The 15,182-nt window shown below is 38.7% G+C and overlaps 1 protein-coding gene across 3 annotated transcripts in view; it reads right to left on the bottom strand.

Annotated features, from left to right (window-relative positions):
- The window catches only part of rgs19 (regulator of G protein signaling 19), a 37,782-nt gene extending 23,812 nt beyond the window's left edge, over nucleotides 1-13,970 (bottom strand). The window contains exons 1-2 of one of the 3 annotated variants that reach the window (XM_042491626.2): nucleotides 13,714-13,968; nucleotides 6,240-6,350 (exon numbers count right to left, since the gene is read on the bottom strand). In XM_042491626.2, the coding sequence (XP_042347560.1) occupies nucleotides 6,240-6,254 (15 nt within the window). In that variant the 5' untranslated portion in view covers nucleotides 6,255-6,350; nucleotides 13,714-13,968. Of the gene's footprint in view, nucleotides 1-3,672; nucleotides 3,891-6,239; nucleotides 6,351-13,713 lie in introns of those variants that run through there. The other 2 variants (XM_042491625.2, XM_042491627.2) reach the window with 2 other exon arrangements.
- Nucleotides 13,971-15,182: the final 1,212 nt, after the last annotated feature.

Below are 15,182 nucleotides of genomic sequence, written 5' to 3'. Positions count from 1 at the left end.
AAAAAAAGTCTACCTTAACTCCCTTAACATTTTACATCTTTCTTTTTTAATCTTAAAAACTAACTGGTTAATTAATGGGTGTCGACCTAGCGAAAGCAAAATTTGCTGACATCATTATATCTTTTATCTGTAGTGCCTGGAGTCACCTTTGCTTTGTTTACTTTTCGCCTTCATTGTAAAGTAAATTTTCCTTAAACAAATCCTTTTCCTACTAATTCCTCAAAGCAGCACAGGTGGATTTCAGTGAGTCACACCCCAGATCCGGTGCAGGAAAGAAGGGAAAATGTTTTATGGAGAAGAGGAGCTTCACCAAGCTCCTGCCCTGACATGTTAAACACTGCTAAAGCCTCGCTAATGCACTGTTTAACACACACACCCACACACACACATGCTTTGTACAATATGTGTCTCTCCTCTCACTTTTGATCTGTCTCTCTTCATTTATTCTTTCTCTGAAAATGCCACACACTCCCTCACATTCACACAAAAACTCTCTCTTACTTTACAACACACACACACACACACATACACACACACACACACTAAGTGGGTCTATAAATCCAGCCTAACAGCGCTCTGTGGTGACACATTCAAGGTTTTTCACCAAAGGGCTGCGCCGACAAACTGCATCAGTCCCCAAATTCATCTCCTCTCCTCACCTTATAAGGACAGGCTTGTCTAAACACTCAACCGTGCTACAACTGCTCACACGTGCATTCAAACTTACACTACACAAACACACAACTGCAATTACATACACACATTCACTCACAATCAGCCCACACACACCACTACACAAGCAGCAACATGCCTCCCCTCAAGAGGACCTCCCTGAACCTAACAAGAGGATGCTGACATCCCATTAAAACACTCTGAACACAATTTCTGTCTAAAAATGAGCAAGAAGAAAGTAATGATGTCACAAGAACCAATAATTTGGTACCAAATCTGTTCCAAATTTCTGAGAACATGATGATCTTGTCCAGTAACGTAGGTATCGGGGATGCAATTTGCCAAACGAAGAAGAAGAAGAACGTCTACCAGAATGGAAGAAGGACAACATGTGGAGGACGGCAGAAGGGAAACTGTAACGTCACCACTTATCAATACAGGAAAAATCTTGGCAATCGGATCATCTCGTCTCAGTGCTGCACGTGGTTGCCGAGAGTCTAAAAATGTTTAACTTCTGGTAAAACACTGCTCTCACCCCGTCACTTTTTACTTAGCTGTCCAATCATAGTGAAGAAGGGAAACCTGGATCGAAATCAATTTTCTTTGCAACCTGAGCAGACTGATTTTATTTATTTCAAAAACATGGAAAAAAGGTAATGAGTAACGAAAGAGAGAGAGAGAGAGAGAGAGAGAGAGAGAGAGAAATTAACAGAAAAAAGTGTGGGGGGAAATAAAGAAAACTGTACAACCATTGTATGTATTAAAACAAAAAATATAGTTTGTGTCTTTTACTTTTCTTTTGTATGCAAACTTTCATATAATTTTCTTGTAACTTAAAAATTCTTGCCAGTATTTTCATTTTTTGTAAAGTTACTCATTGCTTTCTTTATATGTCCTTGACAAGAATCAGGCCAATTTTCTCAGGTTCTCAGGTTTCTCAGTTAATAAATGACCGTATGTTTGGGATGTAAGTATTGTTCTTATTTTTATCCTGGTATTGAATTGTTTATCAATAATTGTGAAAATTCACTGGTATTGGTATTGATTGCTAAATTTCTAGTATAATGCCTAAAAGAAACATACGAAGACACTTAGAGGCTCCAGTGTGTGGGATTCGGTGGCATCTAGCAGCGAGGTTGCAGAAATGAAACTTCTCTGATGTGCCAAGCGTGTAGGAGAACTACAGCCGACAAAGTAAAAAAGCAAATGCCCCTATCTAGAGCCAGTATTTTGTTTTGTCCATTCTGGGCTACTGTAGAACCAGCATGGCAGACGTGGAATAGGACCCACTCCATAAATGACTCAATCTAACGTAATGAAAACACAACAGTTTTTATTTTCAGGTGATTATAAACCAATGAAATCTTAATTATAAATAAAATATACTGTTTTTGTAAGGAAGCACAAATCTTAGAGATGAATCGAAACAAAACTCCATTTCCGTGACTGGATGCAACTGAAGGTGAGCTGATCCTTCAAAAGCGATGTTTTTTGTTGTCAGCTCACAGGTTTGATCCCTGCACTGTGTGTTCATCAACAGCTACGCTTTCTCTAAACCCTGATGGTCTACCTGTTCATTCTCGGGACAATTTTAATCGTGAAAAAGCCATAAGCAGATCTCAGACACCAAAAGAGCAGCTGTAGTCTGATCAGTCCTCCAAAACATTCAACATGTCAACACGTTAACATTTATATGCCAGTACCAGCAACACATACAAATTACCAAAACTTTACATTTCAGCTCAAACTTTTCCATTAGTGTCAGCAACTACTATCATTTTACTTCAGAACTAAGGCCACATTTAGACAAGAACAGCCCATATAAAAAAAGGCTTCCTTTACAGATTTTCGCAAAACTCAAGCAATATTTTCTTAATGTTGATAAAAGACAATTGCGAGATGACTGCGTTTCCAGTAAGTGATGTTATGTGACTTCTCCTCTGGTGATAACATCCCAGTAACCATGGTGATAGATATATATTTATATATTTATTTCTATTGCAGCCACCGCAATAGCCGTCATTATTTCGTATCAAAGGCGACATAGGCGTGTTATGCGAGCCATAATGGAAAGGCAAGCCCCTTATACGTGGGAGCGACCACGTATGAGGGATTTCTGGGAGGTGATAGTCCACGATGCTGCATCATGCCAGTGCACAGCCATGGCATCATGTGACCTATAACAGCCAAAAATGTTTCCATTGCAGTTGCATTGCATATGGCTTTTTTGAATCACCTGAAATACCACCTCATGCGTGCGTAAAAACTTTTTTTAATAATAAATGGGAGGGGTTTTTTTTTCAAAACTGACATGTTTCAATTAGGCGTATTATATTCTCACTTTCAATTTGCGCTTTTTGAGGGTTAATGGGAACCCACTGAGTGTTACTTTGTTATTTGCTGTTTGTGTAGTCAGTGTAGTGTAAAGATTTGCAAAATCAAAATCTTCTTCATATTTTTATATAGATGTTTGCCAAAAGAACTTATGGAGATCCAAATAAATGATTACCAATGAACTAAAACCAACGCATGCCTGGAAACTGTGAAATACATCTGACATCCTCTGATATGTAACATATAATATATTTAATAGGAAGTTTATTTGTCCTTTATAGGACAACGAAAGCATAACTGCATATCCCTCTTTTCAGGAACTGAGACAAACAGTCTTGTTAAAGCTTGATGACGATGCATTTTCCAGTTTATCTAATGGGGTGTTGAAAGAGTTTCATCAGAGAGACAACAGAGAATGTCCTCAGTAACCCACAGAGGCGTTGTTAAATCACGTAAATTTGAGCAATGAAGCATAACTCAGTTTGTTCGGCACTCCTCTTAACTGCAAGGGGAGCTGGAGAGCAATCAAACCACTAACCTCGACACTTCCTATCTGTTGAGCTGTGAAGTCACAACTTTTACAAGCGTACAAAAAAACCAAACCCTGTTCAATAACCGGCACATAAAACTGTCAGCACACAGAAGCCTTTCAGCAGCGAAGCTCACCAGAGACGAGACGATTCAATGGTGGATCAACGACGGACGACTGAATGACAGAACAAACGGCTCCTTCTTTTTTATTTTCTCTCACTCCTTTGCTAATAGCCACGGCGTTTCCATCAATCAACACGCCTTTGCTCCGGTGAAGGAGGAAGAGAGACAAGAGGCAGACCAATGCAACAGGAAAAGATGGAGCGAGAGAGAAAGAGAGAGAGGCAGGAAACAGAGTCAGAGCTATTGTGACACACAGAGCTTCTTGGTTTCTTTCTGAAACTTGATGAATCAGACCTGGTGTCTACACACACACAGATACACACACACACACACACACACACACACACACACACACACACACACACACACACACACACACACACACACAAAACCCAACCCGTCATGATTGCATGGGCCTATTCATGCCATGATGGCTTAAAGGGAAAAGCTGCTAAAACCCAACATTTACATTCCTTCATCCTCTAAACTTGGACACCCCTGGAGTCCAGTCGAGACTTGTCAAACGTCTTCCTCTTTCACAAGAACACCAAACTTTACAAATCTGACTATGTAACCCCCGGGCTACATAAATGCTTCAAGCATCCATGCATGAGATACGAACGTTTCAGCACGGCTCTGCCATGCCTTTCTACTTATTTTTTGACAGGAAGGACAGTAGAAAAGACGCCAGCTCAGTGCAGGACTGTTGACAGAAGCTTTGCTGTTGTCTTGCTTTCTTCTGATTGGAGGTGTACATTTCATGGAAAACAGTATGCTATCTACAATGGCGGTCTGCCTGGATTAAAACATTTGAAGCCATGTATAGACTTCATATTTTTGGAGCTGGACCGTTCGATTAATGATTGCACCACACTCTCGCCGCCCAGAGGGCACTCTGGGCACAGACAGAGCAGCAGAACACCGGGTGCAGTAAAAGTGAAACTTAACCATTTCCTGATTTGCTTTCATTGAACTCTCCTTCTCTCATCCATGATCTAATCATAATTGACTACATCGATAGATTAATTATCCACTTTGCAACCCATTTAAACTGCTGCTCAGACGAATAAAAACTCTTGGCGAGTTCTGCCTGTGCCACATTCACGGACCCACAGAAACATCTGAATTCAGAGAGGGGACAACAAATAATTTAAAAAAGGCAAAAACACAAGAAATACAAAAAAAAGAAAGTTTGCTTTTTAAACTTTTAAACTACTCTCGTGGGAACACTCATCTATACAGAAGCTATACAGGAGGTTTCCTACAGACTACTATCACACAGATGGGTTGCCGGACATAAAGACATAGTTTTAGATCACTTCAATGAAGGCCAAAATGTACACACACACAGCTCCACTGTACTTCATAACCAGCATACATAGTTCCCTTAACAGCATCCTGGCGTGAGGAAACACTCAAATGAAAGAAAACAGGAAAGTAAAGCTGAGATAGAGAAACAGGCGAGTATAATGGATAGGAGAGGGAGAGTGAGTAGAGAGAGCGAAGGAATCTGGGGGAGTGGGAGGACGAACTGGGGAAAGAGAGAGGGGGACATGAAGAGGGAAAGTGGCTGAGAGGCAGAGGTATAGAGAGAAAAAAGAGTGCAGAGAATGGGAGGAATGGGGGAGAGCGAGATAAGAAAACACATAAGGAGGAGAGCAAGAGAAAAAGTAAGAGGAATATGTAGACAGAGGGAGAGAGAAATGAAAATTCGATGTGAGGGAGACGAGCTGACAGCAGTTATATATAGTCAACAGCGGCAGCGACATGTGGAAATTAAATGACAGTTTAATTTAGGAGAATGATCAAGAGGGGGAAAGAAAAACACTGAAATGACAAGTACAGTAGAGTCCAAATGATACTGGATCTCTCAGCCAAATACAAATATTCATATTAAAAGCTATAAATATATACATGTTAGATTTTGCTGATTAAATAAAGTTATGCAATGTAACATTCTCTCTAATATGTGAGACGTTTTGTTAACCATGTTATTTTCTAAAACTATATTGATATGTTTCAAAAATGCCAGGCTAGAAAAGTCATGGAAAAATTCATCTATGATGGAGTGAAGGCAAAAATCTCTACGGCCAATATCTCTGACTCTCAGCAACTCACATTTAAACAACAAACTGATAAAAGTACTGCAGGTAAGAGGAAAGATAGGTAATTTTGATTTTAGGGTAACTGTCCTTTTGATCTATTAAACGTCAGATTTATGAACCACGACCTCCAGAATGTGGATCAAATATCAGTTTAAGTAGCTACAGCTGTTATTTTGGCATGTCCAATAGATATTCAGTCAACATTTAGATAAAAATCTTAATTTAATACCATGTATCAAAACACTTGATCGAGACAGCCCCACTCGATACAGAATAGACAGATCTGCATGAACGCAAGTTTGTTGCCATTTTTGTTGGCTTTAATTTCTACTATTTCCTTTGGCCCCTTTCTTTGCTAGCAGATAGGTGTTTCAACTACAAAAACATTTCCCACAAAGCGAAACAAAGAAATTCAGAAATTCAGAAAGAGTTGTACACAGAGAGGAAAAGCAAGAAAAGGTGCAGTTGGTTTACCAGTACGTCCGTCATGTCGCGAGGGCGGGCAGTCGGTTAGTGCGCGAGTCGTCAGCGATGTTAGCAGGCCGGACACATGCATGTCATCCCCCCTTCTGCCTCGGACCTCTCCTTTATAAGTACACACACGCGTACACAGACACGAGGAAATTCACAAATGTACGTTCAAACGTGCATTCATGCAAATGTGCCACACCGAAGCACAACACAAATGCATCACAAATACAAACACAATCATCCATGAGCATGAGTGGAGAACATGCAGCCGTGGACCAAAAACACAATTTGCACGCATGTAAAGCACACACACAACACAACACCCACAAAATGCACCAAAAATCCCAGGGGGAATGTAGAGTTATCCACAAAAACAATAAATGTACACAGGAAATAGCACACACAGACATACACACACGCACACACACACAAAAGAGAGAAGAGAAGCCATAGTGAGTGTGTGCGCCAATCATCAACCTGTCAGCTCAATCTTCCATCTATTACACAATACACTGAGACAGACATTTTCAAAAATCTGATTATCATCAATTAAGTTTTAATTTCCACATTTTCAGAGAAAGAAAAAGTGAATGCGTTTCAGTGAACTTCTCTTATGCAAACATTCTGAGGACGTCCTAACGAGATGATTTAATCAAGAGCGACAGAAAGTCCTCTCCCGGTACATTATGGTAGGTCACTGCTACTTCCCATCAAAGATGACGTGCGTTACATTCACACATTAAAACTCCATGAAGCAAATGATTAATATTAACTCTGAATCAGGTGCCTCCCTGTAATGTGAAAATGCACTGGATCGTTTCAGCGCTCATGCTGACTTTATTAAGCGAATCGGGTCTCAGCCATGACGTGACAGATTCGCATTAAATACAGACTCTTCATCAATGTCATTATGAAAATCTGGGTTTCAAATTCATGAAGTCACTTTTGGCTGCAGACTCAGTTTCTAGTGCCAGAGAAGTCACTGGCTTAATGTTACCTTACATAAAAATAATTTAAATGAGTTCCATGCAGTGAGGTACAGATTTGGGAAAAAGAGAGCACTAGTATTAAATTGGTATTCAGTATTGGCAAATAAAATGAGTTAAGGTATCAGGAAAGGAAGAGTTGCATCTATGCATCCCTGGCTTTAACACAAATAATTCATCACTGGTCCAACACAGGGCGAAACACCATTGAATAATGGATAAAACAGGAGTTGAACAATAACAAAAACGAATACTTGACCAAACTATTTTTAAAAAAGTGTAAATATTAGAACAGACCAAGGCTTAAGCACCAGGGGATATTGAAAATCAATGAAAACTAGACCAAACTTGGACTAAATAACCAGTAAATATTACACAGATGCAAGTCGGACTAGGTACTCAATACCTTTCTGTTATCAACCAAAATAACCCATATGGTATCGAAACTACTCCAGTCGAACGATATATGCATTTAATCTTTTTAGCCCTTAAGTTTTGATCCCGCACCATCCCAGATCAGCTAACCTTCTCTTGCTGCTTTCTCCGGAGCTGTCCTCCTCCCGTTATACAGTCATCAACTGCCATTCAGGACCAGCTAACGCAGCAGCAGCGGCGGCAAACATCCAACATCCTGCCATTAACTGGTCCCAACAAACTCACAACCACACCAAAACGGCTTGACTCTGCCTTTAAACCTTTGGCAATATTAGCTGTGTGGTGCCAACAGTTAGCCCTGTCACTGTGTGAGTGCAGGTGGACTCTCAGCCCGCTAGCATGGAGCTCACACTCCTGCAGCTAAAGCTGCAATAAGGGATGTTACGGTTACCAGTTATCACAATAATCAAAGTGCAGCTACCGCTCATGGCTACATGGTGCCAAAGTTGTACATTTAATATGGTTTTCATGTTATTGTTTTTTTAGATCAATGTTATTATTTTAATGTTAAAGCAAAATGTGCATAGTGCTGCTGCTTATTATGTTTGTGTTTAATGCAAATGTATCAGTGCTATTTGAACTTTTCCAGTACATTTCGACAAAAATTCTGATAATGTTGATAACCAAGATAATTTTGGTCATAAGAATTGGGATATGAAAATGTCAGACTGTTACATAGCTACAAGCCAAAACACTCAAAAGTATGGCTATGTTGCACGCCACTCCATTCACATTATGGTAATCGAAATAAGTACTCTTTTGAAATGAGTATTAGTATTGTACAAAAAAGGGCTTTATCACTCTTACATGCAAGACCAAACAAGTGCTCAAACACCACCAAATATTGGCCAGGGCTTAGACACCAGTAAATGCTGGACCAAGCAAGGGCTACTATAACCAAATATAAAATGCGCAAATATTGAGTGAATGGAAAATCAAATGTATATAAATATGGTCTACTAAATATGGTCTACTAAGAAGGAATACAAGTTTCGAGATATCCAAAACAATATAAAGAAGCAGTTTAAAAAATAAGAATAAAAAATAAATAAATACAAGTACAAATTACTGGAGTTGCAAGGCTGTGTAGTAGAAGTTTTCCTTTGAAATTCCCTTCAAGTGAGTGACTTGAATTCCACATTGAAACCATGAGATAGAGATTAGTGGCAAGCCTGTTGCTCATCATGTCAATTAGTTTCAATAAGGAAAGCTAATGATGCTAAGAGGTCATTTTGGACAAAGACAAAGGACTCATTCAGTTTGCCCTCCGACCTGACAAGTGTTGCAGTAAAACAAGACTTAAAAAGCTGAGATTTTATGTTAATGTTATATACGGAGATTCAGGTTAACATCCAAATAAATCATGCATTAACTCGCTTAAAGTACATTTAACTTGTGGACACTTACATCACCATGAGGAGCCCCTTACCTCCCATAAACTCTTTTACACAATATGAAGCTGAATATAAATTTTGATCTTTTATTTTTATCTTTTCAGATGACATATATGACATTACTATGGATTATACTGGCCAATGTATGGTTTGATTATAATATTGTCCAATCTGAACAGGGCATAATAGAAATAACAATGTTTTTTTGATAATACAACTGCATAGATATCTGCCCAAATATATTAATTGTTTGTTTTAGTGGAGATTATTATTAGATTAGATTATTCTAATATATTCTATTTCTGCCAGTAGCTCCCCTATATCTCTAATTTTAGGCCTTTTTTTATACATACATACATATCCCTTAGAGCTCCAATTTTGGTGACTTTTCATTGAGTTCATATTATTCAAAGAATGACACAGTCCTCTGAGGGCTGAGAAAACTCTCCGACCTCTTGATGCGACCCTTTCAAGATCCCTCTGGATGACCTAAAAAATGTGTCGTGATCAAACTAAAAAAAAGGTTCCCAAACATTTGAGATTCGGGAGATCTAAGGTTTCCAGCTGACATCGGCGATGACATGGGAATGCTAGTTTTGTGTGGCTTTTTGTGGACTTAAACCATCAAACCAGCAACAACAAAAAAGAAAAGCGACCAATAAAACCATCACACACTTGTAACACAAGATGATGGCAACCGCATACAGAGACACAAACATACATCACTACAAATGATGAGACAAAAGGAAAAAACAAAAAGGGGAGACAGAAAAAGAGACAGAGACAGAGGAAGGGAAGGCGATGACCAACTTAAAAAAAAAGAGGAAGTAAGCAACAGACGCAATGAAGAAAGATGTAGGAAGAGGAAGTGTGTACCAACTGGCAACAAGGAGAAGGAAAAAAACTTCTAAACCCCTGATCGGGTACAAGTCACTATCTGAGAGGCTGTGCACTTCTTAACCCTTTGAGACCTGGAACAACATCAGTTTTCTTGTGCTGCGTTCAGACTCTTTGCACAAGCTATAAGACCCTTTGAAACTGGAGCGAATTGGTTTGATTTCTTTCAGAAAAAAGGCCACTAGCACCTTGTTAAGAAATGTCTCATAAATTGCAAGAAAAAGTAAAATGTGAAAAAAATTAACCTAAAATTAGTTTTAAAACGAGAAACGGATTAGTAAAAAAATTAACCAAAAAAGTAAAGGTAAAAGTTCTCCAAAAACTGTATTTTTAATCAAATATTATATTTAAAATTATGTTACAGAAAAACATATACCAAAATCTATATAAAAAATATTTACTTATTTTTTTTTTTTACATTGTCTTTTTTTTTTTTTTTTACTTTTCTGCATAATTTAAGGTAATTTTTTCTCTCTAATTTTTGTGCCATGTCTTAAGTTGCTCCTCCTCATGGATTTGAAAGAAATCAAACCAATCTGGAAAGGTTTCAAAGGGCTGATCTCAGGGTTGGGAGCCCTAAATTAGCCACAGATTTCTTTCTCTGACAGTTGATACTGTTTGATCCAGTTTTCCACAGTGACAGAGTGCTGCTTTGGGTTTAAAAAAATCCCCAAATAAGCGACAGATCATTTAGAAGAGGAATGTGGCTGCCCGGGATTTCTGAGGGCGTTCTCACACTTAAAGTGTTTGAAGCTGTTTAATCAAACTTTTCCTCCTTCAGCTCGGTTTTGCTCAGTCACGTGAGGAAAAAAAAAGGTTTTTACACCGAGACGCCTACAAACAAATCTCACTTCTCTTTGAAGAGGATTTTCTCTTTTAGAACAGAGTGTGTAATTCGAACCGGCTTCAAGAAAGGACCTTAAAACATGAGGATTTATGAGGATAAAAAGAGATGGATGTTGACATTTCGTAGCCTGCAGTTCCACATGCTCGGACACATGAAATAAAAAGCAGACAAGAAATGCAAAGAGCCGAACGTTCAAAAAAACCGACATGTCTGACACCTCCTTCCACCTGTATTCCAAAAGCACCTCCCTGTGCAAAACCTTCACCCAAAGTGCTCCAATATGATTCAAGAAAAGGGATTTACTACACAATGAAGGGATGAGGACTCTGAAAAAAAGAATGGGGGGGGTGAGTTGTAAAATATTCTCTGCTCAAATTAAGTATATACCAATGCAACAGCACGCCCATTTCTGCTTTTTTGTGCCTCTTCCTCCTAAAAGTGCCTAACCAGTGGTGACACCGAATATGGTCATAAATAGAAATTATATAAGACTCCTGAAAGTCCCAAAAGCAATATTAAAGTGGTACTTTAAAAAATAATGTATATAACAAGACTAATAGTGGAGTGCTGTAGGAGCAGCATGGGAACTTATGGGAACTTCATAGTGTCAGTTTATGCATAAACATACCATCAAGTACGGCAAGGTCACTATAAACTCGGCACAAAGACACTGCAGGAAAAATAAAGAAATCTCACTGGGATTTTTTTTGTCTTAACTTTCCTAAATTTTAGGCTGAATTCTCTGTCTACAGGTATCGCATACCTGTAGACATATTTAAGACTTATTAAGACTTATTTTGGACAAATATTTCTTTTATTCAAGTATTGCAGGTATGTATAACAAGACATACACAGAGGTAGTTTTTATGTAGAAATCTGATAATTACAGTAAGTTACGTTAAGCTACGTTTTGCGAACAGGTAGGAGCAAGTATAAAGTAAAAAGACAATATTCGGGTTCAGTCGTAGGTTTAAAGATAAGAAATGTGGATTTTCACACCAAAGAGTTTGGCTCATTTGACAATTGATTCATTTTAATTTGATGGCAGAGACCGTGACTTGATGTATCAGAACTGGTTATCAGAAGAGAAAAAGTAACTCAGGGCATGTTACGCCCGAGACAAAACCTCTAGGCTGAAAAATGAAGCCAGTTTCTGTAGTACTAGTACCTCCAATGGCCATTTGAGTTTAAATGTTTAAATGCCCAACTTTGCAGCAAAAATTAACCTCATCAAGAACAAAAAAAAAAACTCTGTGCACGGGAGTCTGTGCTCAGTGCATCCAAATATAACAAGAATGAGCTCAAGCTATAAAAGGAACAGCGCTCTACGCCTTCAAATGATGCGACATTATGTGTTGCAGCCAATGGATTTTTCTAATGTTTGCTTTGCATGGACAAAATTGAGGAAAGTTATTCTCATACAGAACAAGAACCCTTTCCATGTTGTCGAAGTTTGCATCCAACACCAAGAGGTACCTCTAAAACTAACGAAGTGCTAGTCAGTGAGCTAATGAATTTGCAAACTAAAAACAAAAACGCATATTAACAACACTGACTGAATGCAGAGCAAACGGACATTGCAGGTCCTTAGGCTGGAGATATACGTGCTTTTAGCTACATGTTTGCATGCATACGTGCATGTCTGCAGAAAAGCATGTTGTGAACACAGCTTCACATGTCGAAACTATGAGCTCACGAGTTCCTTCTGAATGCAGCATCACACATTTACAGAAAAGAGAGCTCGCTGCAAAAAAAATCCCATGTCAGAAAGTGGTAATAGAAACAAGAACCTGTTGCAGATGCACTGAGAATATTTTATTAAATAAGACGGTTGATACAAAATGAAATTGTCATACCAGCTAGTTTAAAATGGACCTTAACTGCTGACCTGTGTTACAACCGAACCCGGTTTCCCCTATGAAGCTTCCACAGTTACCAACAGCAGAAACGTTAAGTTCCACTTGAATTGAAACTATTTATAAAACTTTTTATACTACAGTTATTGTTCTTAGTTTGGACAGCCCTTTAGCCAGAATGCACAATTGAGGGGCACAAGGATGCAAGTGCGATTATTGGGACAGGGCCAAAGCGTGTCGTGTAAACATCTTCCTATGTCTTAACTACACGTTCACAGGTTTCATTTGAACGCAGCATTACATGTTTACAAAAAATATAAAAAATTTCCATGACAAAAAGTGGAAATAGAATCAACAACCTGTTGCTGATTCACTGAAAATGTGTCAATAAATAAATGAGGTTTGATACAAAGATAAACTGTCATACCAGCTAGTTTACAATGGGCCTCAACTGCTGACCTGCGTTACAACTGAACCCGGTCTCCCCTATGAAGCTTCCACAGTTACCAACAGTGAAAACGTTAAGCTAACTGTCAGTTTACTGTCTGTTTTCTCCCCAAAATCGACTTACTGGACATGAAAACTGTTAGAATAAAACACAGAAAGTGAGAAAAACCCTTTTAATTCCTCCCTCGGTTTTCTACCAACAAGCTGCTTGTGTGTTTTTTTCGTCCTGTTTGATATTACAGGTAAAAGAGGAAAAAAGCAGCTACAGAAGGAGCTAAAACACCGCAGCTGGAGTCATTAAGAAAACCGTAAAAAAAAACGGTGACAAGACAAACTCGACTCCTATTCCCCCTCCAAAAGACTGCCTCCTGTTCCTGAGAGGGAGTCAGGAGGTGAAAAAGGAAGAAGGAAAGGAGGGGAGAAGAGGAGTCACGGAGACCGACCTTTTCCTCAACACCGCGGAGCGGAGCGAGGAGAAGCCCCGCCGCTGACCGGAGACCAGCGGGGAGAAATTAAACTGAAAGCAGCCCCCCTCCCGCACCTCCTCGCACCTCCTCGCACCTCCCCTCTCCTCCCCGTGTTCAGGCTCGTTTCTGCAGCCGATCAGATACTCACAATCTTGGCATTAATAAGGTCCGGAGGGCGGTATCCGCTGCGCTTTCGGAGGCACATCCGTGTGCTGTTTCTCTTCCTCTGCCGCTCCGCACCGGTGGAGGGGGGGCTGGCGCGTGCGGTTTTTTTAAATTTATTTTCCCAAATATCCTCCTGCCGCCGCTGTATCGGAAGAAGAAGAAGAAGACGGAGTCCGCCTCCTCCCCCCTTCTGCTGCTCTCCTCCTGCTCGGGTTTTTCCCAGAGAGGGAGAGAGAGGGGGAGAGGCGGGGAGAGGCGGCACTGCGCATGCGTGGATTCACACGTTCATCCAGGCAGGAGCAGACCTCTAGAATAAAACTTTATACACTGTAAACACTAACTTTATTATTATTATTATTAGCAGTAGTAGTAATAATAATAACATATTTCTCATTTTAAACGTCATATAATATAATAATATTATTGCATAATAACATATATTACTACTACTAATAATAATAAACTTTATTTGTACAGCACCTTTATACAAGAAATGCAACCCAGCGTGCTTTAAAACAAAAAAAATTACATGCACATAGTGCCTCACATGAAAACACAGAAAACTGTGTTTTCATGTCAACAGAAAAGATGATGAAACCTGCATGTAAACAATAAGATAAGATCAGAGCAGAATAGAGACCATATTCACATGGCGGAAAACCCACTTGATAATACTAGTAAAAGTAAGTCCAAAAGTAAATGCAAAGCAGTTGAGTCAGAGCTTCAAAGGCTTAAAACAAGATAAAACAAGGGATATTTGTTGTACATCCTACAAAATATCATAATTTTTTAAAACCAGAAATTAACTTTACTGGCATACATTTATTTTTTTTAATCTTTGCACCTCCTGTCTGCACTTTTTTTCTTTTCTTGTAAATGTGCGTGCTTTGTGTTCATATTTAATTGATCTGTAAAGCACTCTGAATTACCCTGTTGTATGAAATGTGTTTCACAAATAAAGTTGCCTTGCCTACATTATTTTTCACCTTTTATAATAATAGGTTATATATTTCTTTGTAACACACACATACGTAATGAGAATTTTAATTTTTCATGCATGCATATGTAACTTTTTAAAAGCATGAATCTTAAAGATAGGCCATCTTTTTGTTTTATATTTGCATATTATGGGGAAAAAATAAATTATATTTGGCAGCTGTTCATATATATAGAATGCAGGCCGTATTTTTTAATAAATATGATAAACATACAACACTGCAGCTTTGAAAACATTTCACAGTAAGTTTTTAATCAACACTAGACTATGGACTGTTATAAGAAAAATTATAAGTTAGAATTTTGGTAAGTGAAACTAAATCAGACAAAAAACTATTTGTACAGTTTTTAACTTTTTTTTTTTTTTTTAAATTTGCCTTAATATTTGTATTGATGTTTAACTCAAAGGATGCCGTGCACTGAGAGAAGCTGATGAAACGATCAAGAGAGAAGTGA

The sequence above is a fragment of the Plectropomus leopardus genome, chromosome 9 (assembly GCF_026936395.1).
Source record: "Plectropomus leopardus strain MGB_pleo_1.0 chromosome 9, ASM2693639v1, whole genome shotgun sequence".
NCBI lineage: Eukaryota > Metazoa > Chordata > Actinopteri > Perciformes > Serranidae > Plectropomus > Plectropomus leopardus.
The sequence above is the reverse complement of the archived record's forward strand: the minus strand, read 5'-3'. Positions and strand labels throughout refer to the sequence as shown.